This window comes from Galeopterus variegatus, unplaced genomic scaffold (genome assembly GCF_000696425.1).
Source record: "Galeopterus variegatus unplaced genomic scaffold, G_variegatus-3.0.2 Scaffold3472, whole genome shotgun sequence".
Lineage (NCBI taxonomy): Eukaryota > Metazoa > Chordata > Mammalia > Dermoptera > Cynocephalidae > Galeopterus > Galeopterus variegatus.
This window is the reverse complement of record NW_007729583.1, coordinates 130,272-152,688: the sequence shown is the minus strand read 5'-3', so window position 1 is coordinate 152,688 and position 22,417 is coordinate 130,272. Positions and strand designations below refer to the sequence as shown.

Sequence of the window (22,417 nt, the reverse complement as noted above, 5' to 3'; positions counted from 1 at the left end):
TAAGTGTATTATTTTTATTTTTAGAACATTTTACTTAGGAGCATTATATCATTTTGCTAAGGATTCTTGGGGGTCTTGGCCTTGGGCGTATTACTACTATCAGTGGACTGACTTTCTGTGTGTGTGTAAAATGAAGAACTTAGATGATACTTAGTAATAAAAAAAAACCCAGTAATATTAAACATATCCTATTTGTATAGGAAATCGAAGGAAATTTTTTCATTAAATGGAGTTTATATGTAGTAATCCTTTTTAAAAATCCACAATTGGAAGCTTTTATAGGTAGAAACATTGTAACTCATGATGCTAACAAGTGGGTAAAACTAAAATTTAAAAAATTAAATATCAAAGTAAAAGGGTATGTGGCAGATAATATTTTTAAAAAATGGCCACAGCAGTATTTTTAGTTCCACATGGTCTTTCCATACCTTTTGGAACTCTAAAATGAAATGATTTATGACTTTTCTCTCATATTCTCATCCATCTGTGGCAAACAGTCCTTCAGTAAAAATGTACATGGAAACCTGTTATTTAAATATGTGGATCCAGTTTCATATTTTATTCCATCCTGTAGTGCACTGAAATGCGTTTCTGTCTTAGAGTCTTTGGGTGGAGATGTTTGGTTGAATTTTACAAGGATAATGCTAATTTGTTGCTTTGCTGTTTTAATGGCAGAGCTCAGAGCTGTGTATTGCCTTGAATAATAAAGAGACTTAGGTTATAAATCAGCTTTTAGAATACTGCCCATGGCCAATTCAAGTTGAATGGGTTCTGGCATCGGATCAACTTGTTCAGAGACTATTGAATGTGTAACCCTATTTTTACTTTTACGCTTTTTGTTAATAACATATAAAGATCTGGTGTGGGAGTGTTATTCTTAATTTTTTTTTTGAAAAGCATTTGAATTTTTTTAAGCTAAATAACTCCACTGCTGTTGATCTAAATTAGCCATTTGAAAGTGTACGATTCAGTGGCATTTATGTACACTCACAATGTAAGTGTTTCCTCTATTTAGTTCCAAAACATTTTCATTACCCGAGATAACCACTTGTCTGCTTTTTGACCAGATCTGGAACTTGGGGAAGACAAGAAGGGAGAGAGACTACTTAATGGGCATGAGGTTTCCTTTTGGGGTGAAAACCAATTCTGAACATTTTATATAAATGGAATCTACAATATGTAACCGTTTTTGTCTGTCTTCTTTCACTTTAATGTTTTCAAGGTTCATCAATATTATAGCATGTATCAGAATATCATTCCTTTTATGACCTACTAATATTTAATTGTATGAGTATACCACATTTTATTTATCCATTCACTAGCTGGTAGACATTTGGGTTGTTTTTACCCTTTGGCTATTGTGAATAATATTGCTTATGTATATTCTTGTACAGGTTTTTGTTTGAATACATATGTTCTCTTCTTTTGAGGGTCAGCCTAAGAGTAGAATTTCTGGGTCATATAGTAACTCCATGATTAACTTTTCAAGGAACAATCAAACTGTTTTGCACAGTGGCTACACCATTTTACATTCCTACCAGCAATGTACTAGGGTTCCAATTTCTCCACATCCTCATCAGCACTTATTATTGTCTGTTGTGTTTTGTTTTTGTCTTTACTTTTTTAAATAGCCATCTAGTAGTTATGAGGTAGTATCTCATTACAGTTTTGATTTGCATTTCCTTAATGACTACTGATGTTGAGCATCTGTATTATAGGTTTTTGTCACCTCTCTTCCCCTGGGTGACAGAGATGCAAAAAGGATTGCTCAAAGCCCATTTCTTCTGAGCAGTGAGAAGTCCCGAAGGGGTTAATTTTCCAGGAACCCTAGAGAGAGAGGCATTTCTCCTTGGAAAAATAACACTGGACTGGGGTCTTCTCCCAGTATTTATTTTCCAAGGCAGGAGGTTACAGAAAAGGATCATAGGTAGAGTTATGGCTAAGTATAGTTTAACAATAGAAGCTGGTAACATCAGTGAGATAAAGTGACATTCCATAATGCAGTTTGCAAAAGGTTAAGTCTATCCACCAAGAAAAGCTTGTTCTTGGCAAATACTGTCTTTTCCTAGAGCAATTTCCTTAGTATTTTTACATAACAATCAAGTAACTTTAGGTTAACCTGCTCCAGTGGCATCTGTCCTTGAGCCAGCAATTTTGCTGTGTTACAATTCTTTATCTACAACAGAGACTTTAGCCTGGGGAAAATTTCCTGTCTTTTGCAAGCTTAACATTTCTATATGTAATTTTAAAAGGTTAGGTTATACCTGAAACTACAGGGCTTTGGAGGCTAGGCCCTGTGAAATACATTCACTTTATTAATGCTAATGTACGCCACAGGTTTTTAAAAGGTAAACAGATATTGTTGTTCTTTGCTTGATACACTCCAGTGGCTTCCCAATACACGGGAATAAAACCCACCCTCCCTACTCTTGCTGCAAAGCCCTTCCTGATCATCCTTCTCCTTACATGGCACATGCACACTGACCCCTTCCTGTTCTTTGAACATGATGAGTTCACTCTTGCTGGGGAACTGTTTCATCCCTGACTCACATGATTCCCTGTCCTCAAGGGGCCAGCTTTTTCTTGTCATTCTGATCTCAGTGTGACCTCCTGAGAAGTCTTTTGTAACTCTCCAGTCTAAAATCAGCTACCCTCCTATCACATCACCATTTCATTCTCCACCTGGCACTTACCTGAGTCTTTTCTTGTCATTTGTCTTTGCCTACTGATTGGAAACTCCACAAGCCTTGTCTTGTTCACTACCCAGGTTCTGACTCCCAGATCAGCACCTGACACAATGTGATTACTCAATAAAAATATGATTAATAAAGCAATAGGCTTTTCCCCTAGATTTTATATGGCTTAAAATTCAAATCTTTTTGTTGTTGTTTTGGGTTTTTTTTTTTTTTTGGCTTAAAACAATAGAAATTTATACTTTCACAGTTCTGAAGTCCAGAAGTCTGAAATCATGGTGTCCACAAAGCCACATTCCTTCTAGAGACTTTAGGGGGAAATTTTGTTATTTCCCTCTACCAGGTTCTTCAAATTCAAATCTTTCTCCTTGGTATGAGATAAGGAGTTTATCTTCATTTATTTTTTAAGTAGATGATTGGTTGTCCAAATAACATTTACTAACAATTCATACCATCTGCAATGGTTTTAAATGCCCCTTTGTCACATACCCTGTATTCTAGTACAAGGATGTTTTCTGGAGGCTATTCTCTTCCCTTGACCTTCTTGCCTGTGCCTAAATTGGTATCACACTATTTTAATTACTCTAAATATGTGTTTTCTTGCCTTGTAGGTATATTAACCAAACATGACATACTCAATTTGGGTAACTTGACAGTTTAATCAAAGTACTGTTTATTTAACAAAATGTGGTAGAATTCAGGGAAACCAAAAGGGCTCGATCACCGCCCTGGGCTGTTAACTAATGTCCTTAAGTACAAATAGACAAAAAGAGGGAACTTTTGTCAGAAACCAAAGAACAGAATAATGTGGAGAAGGCAGGCTTGAGAGCGGCAGTGCCTTTGGTGGAAGGAGTGGTGGGAATAAGTATGCAGACCTCATTCTCCTCCCATCCTCCTGTTTCCTGCCAGCATTCCCTGTTGGCTGAATTCAATCAGAAGTGAGAGGGCAGGGGACCTGGCAATGTGGACCCTACAAGCCAGACCCCAGGGCACAGAGTAAGGCAAAAAGTGTGGACAGTGGATCTGCAGGGCAAAAGAAAGAAGCTCAGCACATAGGAAAAGCCTTCACTCAAAAATTTCTTGGCTCTTCTTGCATATATACTTTATCAGTGACCACAGTCATGCCATACTATTTAACATTAAAACCAGCCTGTGTACTTAGAGCCTCTTCCTATTTTGTCTGTTTGTGCTTACTTTGTAGTAGCTGTTCTGTTTATTTGGAACCAGTTCCCTTGTCTGTTTCCTTACATCTGAAATCCAATAGAGTCACTTGGAATCCCCTTTCTGTTCCTCTAATCCATGCCAAGCAGTTAGATTCTAAAGCCCTACTAATAAACAGAACTCCTACTTTTTGTTAAGACTCTTAGACAGTAAAACCATTTTGTGTAGTAGACATCTTTTTGTGTAGTAGACAACACTGTGTTGCTTGTGGTCTTTGAACTTCATTAGGGGTGGAGACTGGATTTCCTTTCATCTGCCCATGTGGAGTGTGATTATTCTGAGGCTACATCCAGTCTGACTAGTGTTGGGATGAGTTGAAGGTGTCTGCTATGGCCATAGGAATGAAGAGCTGCAACATGTGCTGCCTGCATGTACTCTCCTGGCATTACGCATGGGCCTTTGGACCACTTTACTGTTATCTTGAATAGCTGATTTTCCCCTGGTACCTCCCACTGTAGTCTATCTCATTTTTGGCTGAGTCCCAATAGCACATCGAAAGAGGAGAATGTTTTAGTCTTTTATAGAATAAAGGGAGCTCAGGTTTTGAAACTACAACTTGAAAAAACCATATTCTAACTTATTAGAGAAATTTAGAATCGTGGGAATCTAAAATTTGATCCTGTGAAGATAATTTGTAATCAGTTGAGAGAAAAACCTGAGAGGTTTTTTTAAAAAGAGGAGGGGGGGACATTCTCCCCTGACCACTCTTATTGTATTTCCCATTAAGAAACTTGTACGGTGTTAAGAGTGGAAGGGACTGTCAATGCCATTGAATCCATCTCCCTTCCTTTACAGATGAGGCTGCATACTCAGGAAGGGGATGATTTGTGGACACGGTGGCCAGTGATAGAGTTTGGTGTGAGAATCTTATTCTCTGGAGCCTCTGTTCTATCCATTGTACCAACTTGACTTTCTAGTATAGATTCTAACCTATTGTCTTTTCATGTGGGTTTTGGTTAGCTCTCGAGCTAGATGGGAAGCAACTTGAAGGCAGTAACCAAGTCCTGTACTTTTAAATCCATCACAGTACATGCTTTGCACACTGGCTGAGTTCATTATAAGTCTATTGAATTGAATAGATCAATGTTCTTTGAAGAATTAATGACAGGACAAAAGGAGTTAGAGAAGACAAAGGCACTAGAGAAATTAATTGTTGACAATATTTAGTTGGGAAAAAGACCCACAGTATTCTAATAAGTTAATGATCTTTTTGAGGATTATGTTGATGATTAATTCATCATTCAATGGAGGCCAATGTAAGAAAAAAAAGACTGTATGAGCAAGTTAAGCTGAGAAATGCTTGTTTTTAGAGTGGGTGGAGGGAGTTCTTATTTTGAGCAGATAGAGACATTCTCTGGGTCTCTTGCAGTCTGAGTGGGGAGTACTGAGCAAGAGGAAATATGTTATGGACTGATAATAGGGATGTGGCCATACAGATAGTATTTCCAGAGAAGCTTTCAAGCAGATACATTTCTTCCTGTTTTTACTTTTTCAGGAGAGATGTTCAAGCATTTCTATTTTTCTTTTCATTGAGTTTCCCTGTGTTGGTGAATGTGGAATGACTATGTTGGAGTTGAAAGTGCAGAGGGATCTCCTTTCTTAATTCCTGAGTGCTCTGTGGAGGAGTAGGAACCATCTGGATGTTGGAAGAAGAAAGTCTTAATGAGCTCCTTTTTGTTTTGTTCCAAAGATTTTTGAGTTGATTGTTAAATTCACTGTAACTTAGCAGCCTGCCTTTCTTTTATGTGGTATAAAGGGAGGCGATTCCAGGGCTCTGTGATGAATATATGCACCAGCAGCTGTTACTCTGTTTTGACTCACTCCCCACATCCACAGCCCTGCCTGTGTCTGCTGTGGGGAACTCTGACCCATCCTTTTTGTCCAGGCTGCTTGATCTACACTGTTTCCAGGTGGCTTGGCCCTCTTCTGAGACAGGCACCAATTGCAGAGATCATAGTGGGCTGACTTTTGAACAGGTTTTCAACATTGTGCTTTGCAAACCTGCTGAGAGATGTGTTCCTTTCATGTTTCCATTCCATCTGTCTCTTGAAAGGGCAAAGGGAGGGTCTTCATGTGACCAGGGGCTATTGATGTTGGTTGCAAATTCGTTTCAAATTAATTTCTACATTTTTGTCACAGGTGTCAAACAGCCATTATATGTCCTTGATCTTGACATTGCTCTAGCAAGGCTGTCAGTGAGAAACAAGAAGAACAATTTCTGTACACTCCCTAAAGCAAGAACAAAAGAGAAGTTATCATGCACCGTGGGAGTTACGTTAAATGCCGTTGGTTCTTTCCTTTTTATAAGATTGGGTCCTGGGTAATAGCACACGTATCAGAGGATTGTATTAGTTATTTAGTTGAGCTTCTAGTGGTACCTCCTCAAGCAGTCATAATACATTTATTGACTACCCACTGTATGCCAAACACTGTGGGGTTTCAACAACACCATTTCCTAGTCTCACAACCCTATAAGATAGTTGTTATCACTGTATTATAGATGAAAAGCAAAAAACAAACAAAAACAAAACCTAAGGCAACATTTTAGCCTTCTTTCCCCAAATTCCTGTCACTTATGTATGTATATGGGAGATGCCTTTGGTCTACTGAGTCTCAAGTTTTCTCAGTTCGCATTATACCGGGGAGCCATAAGTGAGACAGACCTATCCTGCCACCTGTCATGTTTTATTCGAACATGGCCACACCCATTTCTTTACTTCTTTTCTAGGGTGGCTTTCACACTATAGTGGCAGAGCTGAGTAGTTGCAACAGAGACTAGATGGCCTACAAAGCAGAAAATATTTAGTATCTGGACCTTTAAGAAAACTTTGACGCCTGCACTCTATACCATTGCTGATAGTGGTCATGTCATTAGCAAACAGGACAGTTTTTCTGGCTGTACATTGCAGGTATAAAAATCCAGAGTCTATCATCTGCCTCACTTTTTTTCCCCCTTTTTCTTTTATTTTGTTTTCTAAATATTTTTGTTATGATTCTTTGGAGGTAGTGGCTTTTACTTTTGAGTCTAAATGCCAGTTGGTAATAGTTTGATTTATTTATTTAGAAATTTCCTGTCAGGAGTCTTGTAATAGACTGTTTGAGATTCTAAATGGTTTCATGAAGCATAAATTTTTCAGTGGGCCTTTCTTTCTTGAGAGCGAAAAAGTCAGATAATGTAATTGTGTGATGTTTAAGCAAGTTCTGCTGCTTTCGTTTTGAAAGGCGAAATGTCCCAGTGTTTTTGCCTTATGTTAATGTACTCTTGCATAGACAAATTCTATTCAAGATGGGATTGAGGAAATACTAATATCAGTTTTATGCGCCTCAGGTTTATTGGAGTGTTGCCTAGAAGGAAGTCATTTGTAAGGCAGCAGTTTTCGAATGTCATAAGTTTTCAAGTGTACATAAGAAACACTTTAGGGTACTTGTTTAAAAAGTAGGTTTTCAGACCCTCAGCCCAGGAGATTCTGAATCAGTAAGTCTGCTGTAGGTGCCTGACATGCTTATGAAGGAAAGCTGGTTTGGGGGGTAGTTTCATGGCTCAGTGCTGTGAATCTAGGTAGCAAACAAGGATATTATCCATGTTTGGTTTTTTAACCCTGGTTCAGTATACCTTGGAATGTGATGTAACTATAAACCTTAAATGTTTAAGTATAACATAACAGGAAATAAAATTATGCTGCTGTAAATGTATTTTAACTACTTCTTCCACTACCACTAATAATGGCAATAACATTTTATGTTTATGCTTTATGGTTATAGAGTTCCTCATTACACACATCTAATTTGATTTTTATGCCAACCCTTGAGATAGATGTGGCAGATGGTATAATTTTCATTTATCAGTGAGAAAACTAAGATTTAGAAAACTAGTAATTTTTTTCCCCTAACATGGCACAGCTAGTAAGCAGTACATCTAGAGTTCCCATATAGCATTTAAGTTCTAGTCCAGCATTACGTCCAGTGTACCATAGTGTCCTTATGAAACTGTTTTAATTTTTACAGGAAAATATAATCATTTTATAACTCACTGCCTTCTGATAGGAAGGATGAGCTGTTAAATACTTTGGGAGTCTCCTGTAGGTGCCTCAGTGTGGAGGTGAACACAGATGTATGCAGATTGGTGATTCAGTGGTCTTTACAGAAGTCATGGAAGAAGAAACCTCTCTCCTTTCTTTGGCAGAAACTTTATAAGACAGGTCGGGATATGCAGGAGAGGATCATGGACCTGCTCGTGGTGGTGGAGAATGAAGATGTAACTGTTGAGCTACTTCAAGTGAATGAGGATTTGAATAATGCCATCCTTGGATATGAGAGGTGAGTAGATGGTGTACCCTCTCTGACTCTCCTCCACTTCTGGTTTCACCACCAGTTATTCTGCATTCTTATTAGAGTGCCTACAAGGAAACAGATTTCTAGATTCTCTTCTCCCTCAATAGGAGTAGTATTGGCATTTTGGGTGGGATAATTTTCCCTTCTGTGGCCCCTACTCACTAAATGCCAGGGGTGTCCCTCCTAGTTAAAGTGACATTTCTAGACACCCTTGGAGGTACTGTTTCTGTTGAGAATCACTGGGAACGTTTAATTGCACAGTGGCAGTATTTCTAACCAGCTGATGAAGAATGAGACCAGTCTGACATAAGGGAAAGAGGTGAACAGGCCTGGATTTCAAATCTAGCTCATTATTTTGGATGAGTTGCATAACTTTTCTAAGACTTAGGTTGTTTTCTATTAAAGAAGATAATACCTATTTGAAGGGAGTTGGGTGTGTGTGTGTGTGAGTGTGTGTGTGTATTTAAGATTAAATGAGATAATGTATATAAAAGCACCTAGTGAAGTACTAGTACATTGATAGCTATTAAATATTCATTTCTTGTCCTCCTCCCCATTACTGTCCCACTGAGCCTTTGAATTTATCAACTAAGTTTCTTTTCCACTGATCACGAGTGAACCAGGAGAATCAGTGAAATAAAACAAGTCGTTTTTCTTTCCTTCACTGTCTCATATTTACTGCCATTTGGGACAGCAGCTGTTCATGTGAAAAGATGACCAGGCCTTGACTGATGTTAAGTAACCACACTTTCTTAGCACTGAACAAACTCTGAATCCCTGCCTGTTGTTTTCTGTGGTTCAAATCTTTGTAAGCCGAAAAATATCCAAGGAAAACCACATGGTTTTCAGTATAGTGCTGCCTTCAGTTTTTAATTTTGGAGAATTCTATTGCAAACCATAAGACCACTACCTAAAGGCTTTCTTTTAGAGGGAATGTGTGTATTTACTTGGTCAAGATATCAGGAGATTGGATTACTTCTGTCAACAGCTTGTTCTGATTCTTCTTTGAACCATGTGTGCCAAAGTGACTGTGGTAATTTATGTGATAGAAACATTTAAGTTCTAACACTCAGAGAGACAGTCTTGCCTCTAGAAAAGGTACTAGTCTGGTAGTTTTCTGTGTTTGCTGTAACAAATTACCACAAACTGAGTGGATTAAAACAACACAAATTTATTACTGTAAGATAATAATTAAGTTCTGTAGATCAAGAGTCTGAAATGGGTGTCACTGGACTAAATTCAAGGTGTCAGCAGGGCTACATTTCTTTTTGGAGAAGTCCACCTCCTTACCTTTGCAACTTCTAGATGCTACTTACTTTCCTTGGCTTATGGATCCTTTCCTCCACCTTCAAGGCCAACAATGGTTCAGTCCTTCTTACATCATATCACTTTTCCTTCCTCTTCTTCCTCTCTCTTCCACATTTAAAGACCTTTATGATTACACTGGGCTCATCTGTACAGTCCAGAAAGATCTCCCATTTAAGGTCAGCTCACTAACAAACTTAATTCCATTTCCAACTTTAATGCCCTCTTGCCATGTAACCTAACATACTCATTGGTTCTTTTGACTAGGGTGTGGATATCTTTATTCTGCCTATCACAGTCTGCCCTCTGGTCCCCAAAGATTCACATCCATCCTACATGCAAAATATATTCATCCTATTCCAGCATCCCCACAAGTCTCCACTCATTAAATTTAGAGAATAGTTGAGCAAATAAGGAAATTGAAATTTGTTATTCAGGGCTTGATCTGGGAAGATTGTTTATATGCAGCATATAATTGACTAGCATACAAGAGGACAATGCTATAAGACAGAATTAAAAAGGATTTAGAATTTTAGAAAAATCCTAAAGCTAAGTGCATGTTCAGATTCAGTATAAGCTTTTAGGACTTTAAAGTGTTTAGGCTCCTGGAGTCAATGTGTCATCATAGTAATACTGTACATTTCTAAAGCAACTCTGTCATGTTTATATTCATCCACCTATATTATCTGTCTACAAGGGTACTTCAAAAAGTTTGTAGAAAGGGGCCGGCCCGGTGGCGCACTGCTACAGTGCGGTGCTTGGGAGCGCGGCGGCGCTCCCACCGAGGGTTCGGATCCCACATACAGACCGGCCACTCACTGGCTGAGCGAGGTGCGGGCGCAACACCGAGGGTTGCGATCCCGTTGCCAGTCCCGGTCCAGTACAGGCGCGACACTGAGGGTTTGCAATCCATTGCCGGTCACGAAAAAAGATAAAAAGGAAAAAAAAAAAAAAAAAAGTTCATAGAAAGATTCATGTTATCTTTCAATTCTATTATTTCATAAACTTTTTGAAGTACTCTTGCATTTTTGCCCCTGAAAATAATTTTCTGAGGAAATAGTTCAAATGTTGTTATTCCCTTTTAGCAGTTGGAGAACTGAGGTTCAGGGAGTCATATTCATGGTTATGTAGCTACTAGATAATAATTCTGGCACTTGAATATTGGACTTCTGCCTTCAAACTTCAATTAGTTTTTCACATTTACCCTCCTCCTTTACCCTCTAAATCAAAGTTGTAAAAGGTCAATATTTTTATAGATATCAAGTGTCTTATAAAAATGACAATAAACAGGGAAACAGAGAAAATACTTTCAGTGTATTTGAATTTTTATGGAAATTACTTATAATGGAAAACCAGGAAACAACTTAAGTATTTGAAAATAAGAAGAATATTTAAAGGTGTGATAGATTTATAAGATAAAATATTACAGCCATTAAAAATTGTATTTCTGAATAACTAGAAAAATGCTTGCAACGTAATTGAATTAGGATACAGAATTATGTAAAGTATATTTCAACTAAGTTTAAAAATATTCACTTAGAAGAAAATATATCATAATGTGAATAGGGTAATAATTTCTGGGTGATGGGATTATTAATATTTTAGAATGCTTTTATATTTTCTTGCAGTTTTCTCTAAGGATGTAAAAATTATTAAAAGTATTTTCCTGGGAATTGAGTGGGGATGTGGCTGATTATCTTTATTCCTAAATAAACACACATTAATATTTATTAAATTTTGTAGAAGTTTCAAATCTGTTTTCTTTTAAATATTGGCATTTTGCTAATTCAAACAGGTTTACTCGAAACCATCAAAGGTATTTGGAGGAAAATAAGAACCAGAAGGAAGCCACCAGTGTAAGTAATTAGAAATGTTATGAAATCAACAATTGAACATTTTACCACTTGTACAGTAGAAGCAAGGCTTACCTAAAACAGGTTTTTTTAAAAAAAGGAGACATGCACTGACAATTTGGAGTGGTTTTGGTGGTGCAGAGTATTTCCCTGAATAATTTAATATTATTAAGTTATTATAAGAGGGCATAAGAAGATTCATTCATTAAACCGGTGGTAAGATGTGATTCATACTGGTGTTGTCTGTTGAATGGAGAATTCTTCCTCAAAATGCCTCTAAATGGGATCCTTCCCTCTTCAAAGGAAAGTCTATGGGGAGAAAGCCATGATAAACTACTTGACACGTTTTTTTTCTAAATTGTACTTTTGTTTGCTTTGTTTTCAGACTACCAGTGAGCCTTCTGCCCCATCTCATGATCTCCTCTACCTAAACCCCAGCCCCCCGATGACTAGGGCAACTCTGGGAGAACATAGCCCTATGAATGATCAGCTTTCAGACTTAAGTAAATAAGCATTTGGTCTTTGTAGAACAGAAGAAAAGCTTGATGTGAAACAATTCTCCTTGGTTTCATGATTAAATGCCACCTGAGAAAGGACTGAAGTTGGTTTGATTATCAGAGAATATCAGGAGATGTAATTTCTTCCTGGCAAATGGTTGGGTCAAACCCAGTACAGGAATGGCATGTATCTGGGGGAGGCGGTCCTTGAAACTCATCCCTCTGGCTTGGAATCTCATGGAATTCACTTGGCCTACTTTGTAGAGGTTGTTCAGCTTGATGGCCAATACTTAAATCTACTCTGAACCTACGCACTATTATCATTGGGTTTTTCTGCTACACCACAGCGTCAGGTAAGGGAATGTTTGATGCAGATGGAGAAACTCAGGAATTACAAAGCATGATCCACGTGGTGGTGAAATGTAGAGGGGAAAACACGCTTTAGAGTCAGAGAAGCCCACATTGAAATCCCAGTTCTGCCACCTCTTAGCCACATAACCTTTGAAACTTTCTTACTTTATAAAATGGGAACAAGGGTTTCCTTAGAGAGTTGCTGTGAAAGTAAATGAAGTAATGTTTATATAATGCACTGTAGGCTTGGGGTTATCTGTCTTATCTAACTTATTTGTTATCTTCTACTATTCATATTCCCACAGGTGGTGGTAAATTACAAAATAAGGATGGTGAAAGATTCTGAAATCCATAAGTTTTGCCAAACTGAAATCAGACTGTTCTTCTCTTAGGTTATCTAGTATTTTCAAAGTAAAAATATTCAGTACCACTGAATTTGTGGTTTTCTAATAACTTTCCCAGTTTCTAAAATGTTGGTTACTTACCAACAATAAATTTCAGCCAGTGGGACATGTAGATTTAGTTCTGTTGAAGAGTTTTCTCGGATTTTTATCAGGAACTTTCAGAGGAGGGAAAATAATTATTCCTTTTGGGGTATCTCACCTAAGATTATGGAAAGTTAAAGCTTGGAGGTGAGGGTAGAGTTTTGTATATACCATAACTTTTTACTTTTGTGCTGGGGAGAACAAGACCTGTAAAATCCTTTCCATTCTGGATTAGGTTGGGATTTCAGAAAACACAATCAATATAGTAGGTGTTACCTTTACAACAACCTCTTTTTGTGCCAGGGAATGTTTTCCTCTCTACCTATCATAAAGGAAGCTTTTTAATTTCTCTTAAAGGAAATCCCATGATTTTATGGTGATGGAAATACCTGTATTAATCTCTTAAATTTGGTTTTGTTGTTGTTTTTTTCCTTGGAAAATCCAGCATAACAACTGACTGAAAAAATATTTTAAAACCAAGCAAGTCCATTTTGTGTTCTAGATTTCAACTCTTCAAATCCTGATGTAACAAACAACTCAAAACCCAGTCTTTATCCACAGATGGATTTGCTAAACTTGGAAAATACAGAGATACCCATGTAAGTATGTCAGTATCCCTGCAGAACTAATACCATGACATTCTTATTCCTTGCATTTAAGTAAATGTGGCATAATATAAAAAAGTAGAGATTTAAGAATCAGACAGACCTGAGTTAGAATCTCAGCACTACTTCCTAGTAGCTGTGTGACCTAGGATACTTAGCCACTGTAAATCTTCAGTTTTCTTCTAGGAATACTTTCTAGGATTTTTACAAAGATTCAGTGAGTTTATGTTTGTAAAACTCCTAATATAGCAATTGGTACAAAATAAGTCTTCAGTAAATTGTCTTCGTTTCTGTTATTTTTTAGTGGTAACAGGAGGTAGGGGGAAAACTGGGGAAATACAATGACAAAGGAGAAGGAAGAGAAATTTAATTCAAAATTATTAAGAGTAATGGCCACACCAGTGATGGAGCACTTGCTACATACCAGGCACTTTGCTAAGTTTATTCCAAGTGATCTTCACAGAAGCTCTTTGGTCAGTGCTATTATCATTATTCCTATTCCTATTCTCAGAAGATACTGAGACTTAGGGAGTAGAACTTGCCCAAGTTCATATGACCAGTAAGTAGCTAGACTCACCTAAAAATATTAATGACCCATAAACATATGCAATGATGTTCAACTTTACTTATAGTTAGAGAAATGTAAATTAGACTATAAGACATTTTTTTTTATCTCTCAGATTGGCAATATACTTAATTTTTCAGTCTACTTGGAATCATCATTTAACCATTTAAAGTGAAATGTACACACTTGATTACCATATATAAGGATACTTCAAAAAGTCTGTGGAAAGATTCATATTTTCTTTCAATTCTATTTTTCCACAAACTTTTTGAATACCTTTATGTTATAGTTATCTTATACATTATTCCTCTGTACATTGTAAAGAAACCACCGACAGTGTTATAATGTTTGCTTGCAACCCTCAAATATAATTTAAAGACCTCAAGAAGAGAGGAATGGTCTATTATGTATACCCAATATTTACTATTTCTGTTGCTCTTCTTTTTCCTGCTGGTAGGATTTCCCTTCTCTCTCAGGAATTTCCTTTAGCAGTTCTTTTAGAGCGGATCTGTTGGCAGCAAGTAGAAGAGAGGAATGGTCTATTATGTATACCCAATATTTACTATTTCTGTTGCTCTTCTTTTTTCTGCTGGTAGGATTTCCCTTCTCTCTCAGGAATTTCCTTTAGCAGTTCTTTTAGAGCGGATCTGTTGGCAGCAAGTTCTCTTATTTTTACTTCATGTGATAATGCGTTTATTTAATCTTTGTTCCTGAAGGATATTTTCATGGGATATAGCATTCTGGGTTCACAGTTCTTTTCTTTCAACAGTTTTAAAAGATGGTTCCACTCTCCTGGCCTAAATGGTTTCTAACTACATTCATTTGAATTGTTGTTCCCCTATAGATAATATGTGTTGTGTTCTCCGGCTGCTTTAAATATTTTTTCTTTTTTTTCTAATCTTGAGCCATTTGATTATTATGTATCTAGGAATAGATTTTTTTTTTTCTTTTTTTTTTTTTGTTTATTCTGTTTGGGGTTGGCTGAATATATTAGTTTCCTGTGACTGCCATAACAAGTTACCATAAACTGGGTGGTTTAAGACCACAGAAATTTATTCTGTCACAGTTCTGGAGACAAGAAGTCTGAAATTCAGCAGAGCCACACTCCCTCCAGGACTTTTAGGGGAGGATCCATTCTCTGTCTCTTCCAAATTCTGGTGACTTGTTGGCATTCCTTGGCTTCCTTGGATTGTGACCACATTGCTCCAGTTTCTGCCCCTACCTTTACCTGGAGTTCTCTTCTGTATGTCTTAAATCTCCCTCTGCTTTTTTCTTTTAAGGTCACTTATTATTGGATTTCGTGCCCACCCAGATAAAACAGGATGATATCCTTGTATTAAGATCCCTAACTTAATTATGTCTGTTGAGACCCTTTTTCCAAATAAGGTAACATTCACAGATTCTGGGAATTAGGACATAGACATGTCTTTCAGGGAACAGCCATTTAACCCCACTGTATGGAACTTCTTGAATCTGTGGGTTTATGTCTCAGCACACTTGTGAAATTTTCAGCTTTTATTTCTTCAATTTTTTTTTTTTTTTTTTCTGAGCACTGCACACTTTCTGCTCTCCTCCTGGAACTCTGACACAAATATTAGACCTGTGTCATTGTCTCGTAGGTGTTTAGGGTTCTGATCATTACTTTTTTTCACTCTTCTTCTCTTTGTTGTTCTGATTGGATAATTTTTTTTTTCCTTTTTGTCTTTTTTTTCGTGACCGGCAATGGATCGCAACCCTCAGTGTTGCGCCCGTACTGGACCGGGACCGGCAACGGGATCGCAACCCTCGGTGTTGCGCCCGCACCTCGCTCAGCCAGTGAGTGGCCGGTCTGTATGTGGGATCCGAACCCTCAGCGGGAGCACCGCCGCGCTCCCAAGCGGCGCACTGTAGCAGTACGCCACCGGGCTGGCCCCTGATTGGATAATTTATGTGATCTGTGTTCAAGTTCACTATTTCCTCTGTCATGTCCATTTTGCTATTGAGCTCATTCTGTGTTTTGTTTTTGTTTTTTTATTTCAGGTATTGTATTTTTCAGTTTTAAAATTTGTTTGACTCTTTATATCTTCTTCTTTGAGACTTTCTATTTTTCCATATTTTTTAAGCATTCACAATTGTTTGGAACATTTGTACAATAATTGCTTGAAAATCTGTGAGATCATTTCAGTGTCTGTGTCCTGTTAGTATTAATGTCTGTTGATTTGTCTTCTCATGCAAGTAGTAATTTTTCTGGCTCTTCCTATGCCTAGTAATTTTGTATTATATCTTGAGCCTTTAATGTTTTATTATGAGACTGTCTTATTTGAATCCTGTCAGTAATGTTGATATTTAGATTTTAGTAGGCAGATAACCAAGTTAGATTAATGCCACAATTTCAGCTGTCTCAAAGTTTTCAAGACCTTTGTGGTGCTATCCAAATCTGTCCCACATATGTTCCACCCAGTAGCCAATCTAAGGTCTGGACAGCAAATCATGTTTAGTTCTTAACATTTTTGGCATCCTGACTGGGACCACATCTTTGGTTAAAGGGTGAAGCCAGTATTTTATAAGCACTTTTATGGGGTTGTTTTTCTGAATTCTTCCATCTTTGTGATTTCTCTGGTACCTTCTGGTTTCCTGGAGCTCCCCTTTTCACTTCTACAGTCATAAAGCCGGAGCTTTAGTTACCCTACTACACCATGCATTTCCTCAACTGTCCTTATGTCTGCAACCAAATGGCAGGACAGAAAGGAAAATAGGGGGTCCTTCCCATCCTCTTGGTATAGCATCTCCATCTATGGGAGAGGAAGATCCCTCTCACTCAGTTCCAACCTACAGGTCCCTGTTGCCTCTGCTGTACCTGCAGCCACCTTGGGGTTGCCTGTGATTTGGGGTGTGAGAACAGAGTGAAGAGGACAAAAAAGGAGTGAGGTATTTCCACACTCTTTGAGCATTAGGATTTCCCTTTCCTGCTCCTTGAGTGAGGATGAGAGGGCTTCTCCTGGAGCTGATGTCCTCGCTGAGGCCTACATTTGGGTTTCAGGCTGCATTGCATTTAGGTCAGGCAATACAAACGGGCAAGAAATGGTGAATTCACCAACAGTTCAGTGATACTCAAGTTCTAATTGTCTTTCTCAATCAGCCTTCTGCTATGTCCTTTTCAGAGTCCTCAAATAGCTGCTCCATGCATTCTGTCCAGCTTTAATAGTGACATTCAGTTGGAGAGACAAGGTGAAGCATGTCTGTTCCACCCTACCCTGGCCAGGAACCCCCTCAGCTTCCTTCTTAACCTCTGCTCTGCTTCTCATCCTTTAGAAATGATGGGGTAGTATAGCTACTCTGGTGGAAGGACTGAGGTTCTGTTCTTATTAGTGTGCACACTTCAGGATCTCAGGACTACTACTGCCAAGGGACAGTGCTTTGTATCTTTGATACTTGGGCATCATGACCTGGTAGGTACTGAAACCAGATGGCAACTGTTATATAAAAGTCACATTTTGTGCAGTCCGAAGGTACAGTTTAGGTTTTGTTTGTAGACCAGGAAAATCATCTTTCTTTTTATACTTGTGTTCTCACCGTAGGGTAATCATGCTGTGTTATCACACTATCCTAGGTTTGCCCAAAGGACCAGCCAAAACCTCGCCTCAGGTCATACATATGATAATGTAAGTAACAAAACTCTTTCCTGCCAGTTCACCTAGTCAGCAGATTATCACAGCCAAAAAAGAACTCCTGGTTATTCTTACGTTCTACTCAGTAACGTGTTGACACAGCTCTTGTTAGGACTTTTCCTTTGTCTCACTTCTGTTAGAAAGATGGTTTAAGATCAGCATTCCTTTAGGATTGTTTATATTTGCTGTCTCCACTTTCTTTCCTCCCATCCTCTGACAGACTTCAGATGGGCTATCATCCCTACCACTCTAAGGACACAACTCTTGTCAAGGTCCCTAGTGACTTTTGTATTATTAAATCTAGTTTGGCAATTCTCAGTGCGTGTCTTACCTGATTTATCAGCAGCACACGACAAAGTCAGTCACCTCCTCCTTTATGCACATGTAGCTTTCAGATACCTCTCACTTTGGGTTCTTCTCTTGACTTGCTTTCATTCTTCCTCTTCTTTGCTGTCTCCTCCTACTCTGCTGACCTTTCAGTGTTGGAGACCCCAGGGCTCAGGCTTCAGACCTCTCTATCTGCATTCATTCTTCCTTGGTCATCTGGTATCATTCAAATTCTGACAACCTACAAGTTCATGTCTCCAGCCCAGACCCCTTTCCTAATCTCAGACCTCGCAGATCCACTTTCCACTTAACATTTCCTCTTGATTTCTTCACAGTCCCCGCTCTCAACCTGCCCTTTCTGCAGACTTCTCACTTCAGTAAATGGCCACTCCACTCTTTAGAGGTGCTTGACTTCTACCTTTTTACCTTTTACTGAATGTATACGGAATATGTCCATTAGCCAGCCACTTGTCACCACCTCCACTTCTACATCCTAGTCCGTGCCACCCTTAGGTGGATGTTACAGTGATCTCCCTGAAGGTTGCCCCTCCTCCCCCCACCTTGCAATCTATTCTCCAAAAAGAAACCAGATATCACTCATCTGCTCAAAGCCTACCTATTTTTTTCTTCCTGTTTTACTCAGTAAAAGCCTGAAATGCTGACACGACCCTGCCCATTACCTCTCTTGCCTCTCTACCTTGACTCACTCTGCTCTAACCACTGGCATTTCCCCCACTTCAGAGCCTGTGAACTCTGTGCCCTCTGATAATCACAGGGCTTACCTGAGTCAAGGCCCTGCTTAAATGTCCCCAGTGGTGAAGCATTCCCTGACCACTGCCTATCAGAGCAGTATCCCACCCCAGCCTCTCTTCTCTTTACCCTGCATTTTTTATTATAGCACATGCCATTTGACATCTGTTTACATTTGTTGATTGCTCCATTAGGGAAGGGACTTGGTCCATTTTATTTATTCCTTTATTAATAGTTCCTGGCAGCTAGTGGGTGCCCAGGATATATTTGTATCATAAATGAGGAAAATTAATTAAGATTTTAATCTTTATCTTATCAGTCCTGATTTGATTAAATATTTAAGATTTTTATAGATTTAAGATTTTTTTTTCTGTTTGAGGTTAAGATTTTATATTCAGAGTGAAACAACAGAGAATCTGTACTGAGTCATACAATCCTTTTTTAAAAGCAACATTTTTTTTTTCACATTTTATGTGGGAAATGGGGTATAATGGGCATGAAACCAGACATAAAAGTAATAAATTTCAGGTGGCTGTTACCTAAAAAACTAAAGTAATAGTTAAAAGTTACAAGTTCTTGTCCAGTTGAACAATGGTTCTTGGAACAGTGCCACTTGGAAGCCTAGCAATCTAAATAATAAAAAAAGAAAAGCTTAATGTGGAATGTTTATTTCAACTTGTGTTATGCTTTCTTCAGTTTCCGGAACATTCAAATCCTGTATTACTACAGCCAGTTAGTCTGCAGACTGTTGCAGCAACACCAGCAAACCAGAGGCTTCCATCTTTGCCCAGTAATCATCCAGGTACACGAGACATTGTTATTTACATCAAATAAGTAAACTTGTGAGAATAAATCTCTGCCAGAGATTTATTGGTAATTGAAAATTAATAGGAGAAATTTGAGGAACTCATTTGCATTTTTAAGCCATATGAAGTAGATTTAGGGCAGATACCATTATGACTGACATTAGATTATAAAAATGCTTGTGTTGAACTGAATGATGTATTTTGAACATGAAGGAAAATGAACTTTTAGTTGAGGTTTCGAAATCTTTGTGTTATATATAGATTTGTTGAACCTGGGAGTAGCATTGGAACATTAGTCTGTTTTGGTTGTCTTTGTTAGGGTCTTATATTTGCAGTAGAAATTATAAAGAGAATATTAATTGTATATACTCGAAAAGCACAATGTGTGTTTACTGGTCTCTTTTTTGCCTAAAGCGATGACAAAGAATGATCTCCAGTCACACAATTACTACGAGGTAATGGAGTTTGATCCCTTAGCTCCTGCTGTCATTGCAGAGTAAGTCATTTACAAAATGATTAATTTATTTTTTGTCTTGGTTCCCTTTGATAGCAGAGCTAATAGGGCTTGGTTATATTATTTAACTTTGCTTAGGTCTTGGCAGAAATTGATGGCCTTATTTAAAATGACTTATGAGGTTTTATGGCAGCTGTTGCTATTAATGGTTTTATCGTTCCCAGACCTTCTGCCTAAAAACTAAAAACGCTGGGGTTGCACATTCAGAAATAACCAGAACTAACATGTGCATTAATGGATTCCTCATAGATGCCTTGGCAGAAAGTCAGGTTCTCTCCAGCTTGAGGACTATTTACTGATTGTTGACATAAGTTACCACACTGATGGGATGTTTTAGCTGTTTTTTAACAACTGATCCAAAAAAAATTTATGTAAGAACTTGTTTTTTAGTTTTCTCTACATACCACAACACTGTGCTTAAAATAAATTAATAAAGCATTAGTGTAAAAATTACTTTTTAACTTGAAATCCCTAAAGCACCATTATTTTATGATTTTAAATTGATGAAGGGCATATATTTACAGGATGGGAGGCTCATTAGAGCTTTAATGTACTTTCAGTGACTGAAGGTCAGCCCCAAAATTGTTCAAAATTATTGAAGCAGGTATACGGAAGTTATTGTTCAGAAACTAGCAGTATGCATGCTGTTATCTTGCCTGCAGTTGTGTATTGTATGCCTGTGCAGAATTTAAAATGTGCATTTAAAAAATTATTTGGCAAGAGTTAAAAACTGGGATAATTAAAAATAATAAATCTGGATTTCTTGATCTTTTTAATACCCTGGCAGCACCAGGCCTGCAGTTTTATGTGCCAGCAGTGGGTTGGGGCTGAGTAGTAGCTTGTTTCCTTTACGCATGTGCTCTGCCATCTCCCGAGCACCACCCGACCCCGTGTCTATTCTTTTCCTGGTATGTGTAGACATTTGATGTTTTGACACCCTGGTTTAAAGCCTCAATGTAGTGATCAATTCTGGAATAATTCATGATTAATATTAATGGACTTAGGAGTCCATTAAGTATTTTTTTCTAACTCAGGATTATGAAATTTCCCTAGGTCATTCTGTTTGATAAAGTAAATATGTTTTTATCAGTTTCTGTATCCAAATAGGTAGTGGAAAAGTTCTTGGTTATATTCACATTAATCAGGAGATTGCTGTAAGGAGATATGGTGGTGTAGCAGATACTGAAGGCACGCACGTGTGCGAGAGAGAAACAGAGACAGAGAGAGAAAGAAGGGAAGTTGGAGAGGAAGCTTTGGAACTCGACCACTGTTGTTCTCTTTCTCAGACTTAGAGTGTCTCAATTCCTTTGAAAGTCTCATGAAATCCAGAGAGTTCTCTCCAAGGAAGAGCACAGAACCGTAGAAACATTGTGGAATTTTCACATCACTTGTTGTCCATGAACCCTAGGTTAAGAATTTTTGCTCTAGCACGATATATGTAGTACATTTATGAAAATACACACACACACACACAAAATTCATTTATTTACAAATTTACTGAATATTTGCTATTTACCAGGGAATGTGACTGGTACCTAATTTGTGGTGTTGAACAAGAGACATGCCTCCTGTCTTCATTGAGGTTAAATATAATGTGGAGACAGAAATTAAATCAGCAGGCAAATACATATTTACAATTGTGTTAATGGTATGAAAAAATATGGTGATTTGAGTGTATAACAGGAAGAGCTAATTTACATGGGGGTTAGAGAAAGCTTGAGGAAGTACATTAAAGCTGAGAACTGCAATTGTTACTCAGGTGACAAGTTTGGGAATGAGGATTGCAGGCCCAGGGAACAACTTGTAGGAAGACCTGGAAAAAAGTTTTGGCACATTCAAGGAAATGGAAATGCCAAAGCCAAGAGCAAAAAAGTAACAGAGAGACTAGTACCAAATGTGGAAACTAATTTGGAAGCAAAAAGAAGTGAGCACATAAACATGAAGAACACAGCAGAGAGGACAAGATGAGAAGTAAAAACTAGATAATGATGGATTGAGTAATGTGGAAATCATTGGTGACTTTAGTAAAAACCATTCCGATGGGGACAGGAGCCAAATTTCAGTGTTAAAAGTAACTAAGATTAAATAGAGACAATAAGTGTAGATAACTTACTAGAACTTAAAGAGATGTATGGAAAGAAGTTTGGCAGCTAGAGGATTATTGAGGTGATTATTGCGAGTAGACATGGGACTAAGGACTGTACTGTCGTATAAAGTGGGAGATGCAGGAGCATCTGCGAATGCCAAGAGGCAGGGTCTAGTTTAGAGGGAGAGGTTGAAGACTCAGGAACGGGGGATAACCAAATGAGTAAAGTGTTTGAGAAATCAGGTGTAGATAGGATCACAGAAATAGAGGGTGATGCAAATGAAAATAGATTTGAAGATTTGGTGATAGGCAGAGGACATTTCCATATCAAAGCATTTAAATAAAAAGTGAGGTTTCTGCTTGAGAGAGATCAGAGGTTT

General features: G+C 38.0%; 1 protein-coding gene across 5 annotated transcripts in view; it reads left to right on the top strand.

Moving 5' to 3' along the window:
* TOM1L1 (target of myb1 (chicken)-like 1) overlaps positions 1-22,417 on the top strand; it is a 41,837-nt gene that overhangs the window by 17,312 nt on the left and 2,108 nt on the right. For 4 of the 5 annotated variants that reach the window (XM_008585145.1, XM_008585144.1, XM_008585147.1 and 1 more), the window contains 7 exons: positions 8,098-8,231; positions 11,347-11,407; positions 11,790-11,907; positions 13,240-13,336; positions 17,497-17,548; positions 19,328-19,433; positions 19,852-19,933. In XM_008585145.1, coding sequence (XP_008583367.1) covers positions 8,098-8,231; positions 11,347-11,407; positions 11,790-11,907; positions 13,240-13,336; positions 17,497-17,548; positions 19,328-19,433; positions 19,852-19,933 — 650 coding nt within the window. Of the gene's footprint in view, positions 1-8,097; positions 8,232-11,346; positions 11,408-11,789; positions 11,908-13,239; positions 13,337-17,496; positions 17,549-19,327; positions 19,434-19,851; positions 19,934-20,738; positions 20,796-22,417 lie in introns of those variants that run through there. The other variant, XM_008585146.1, reaches the window with a different exon arrangement.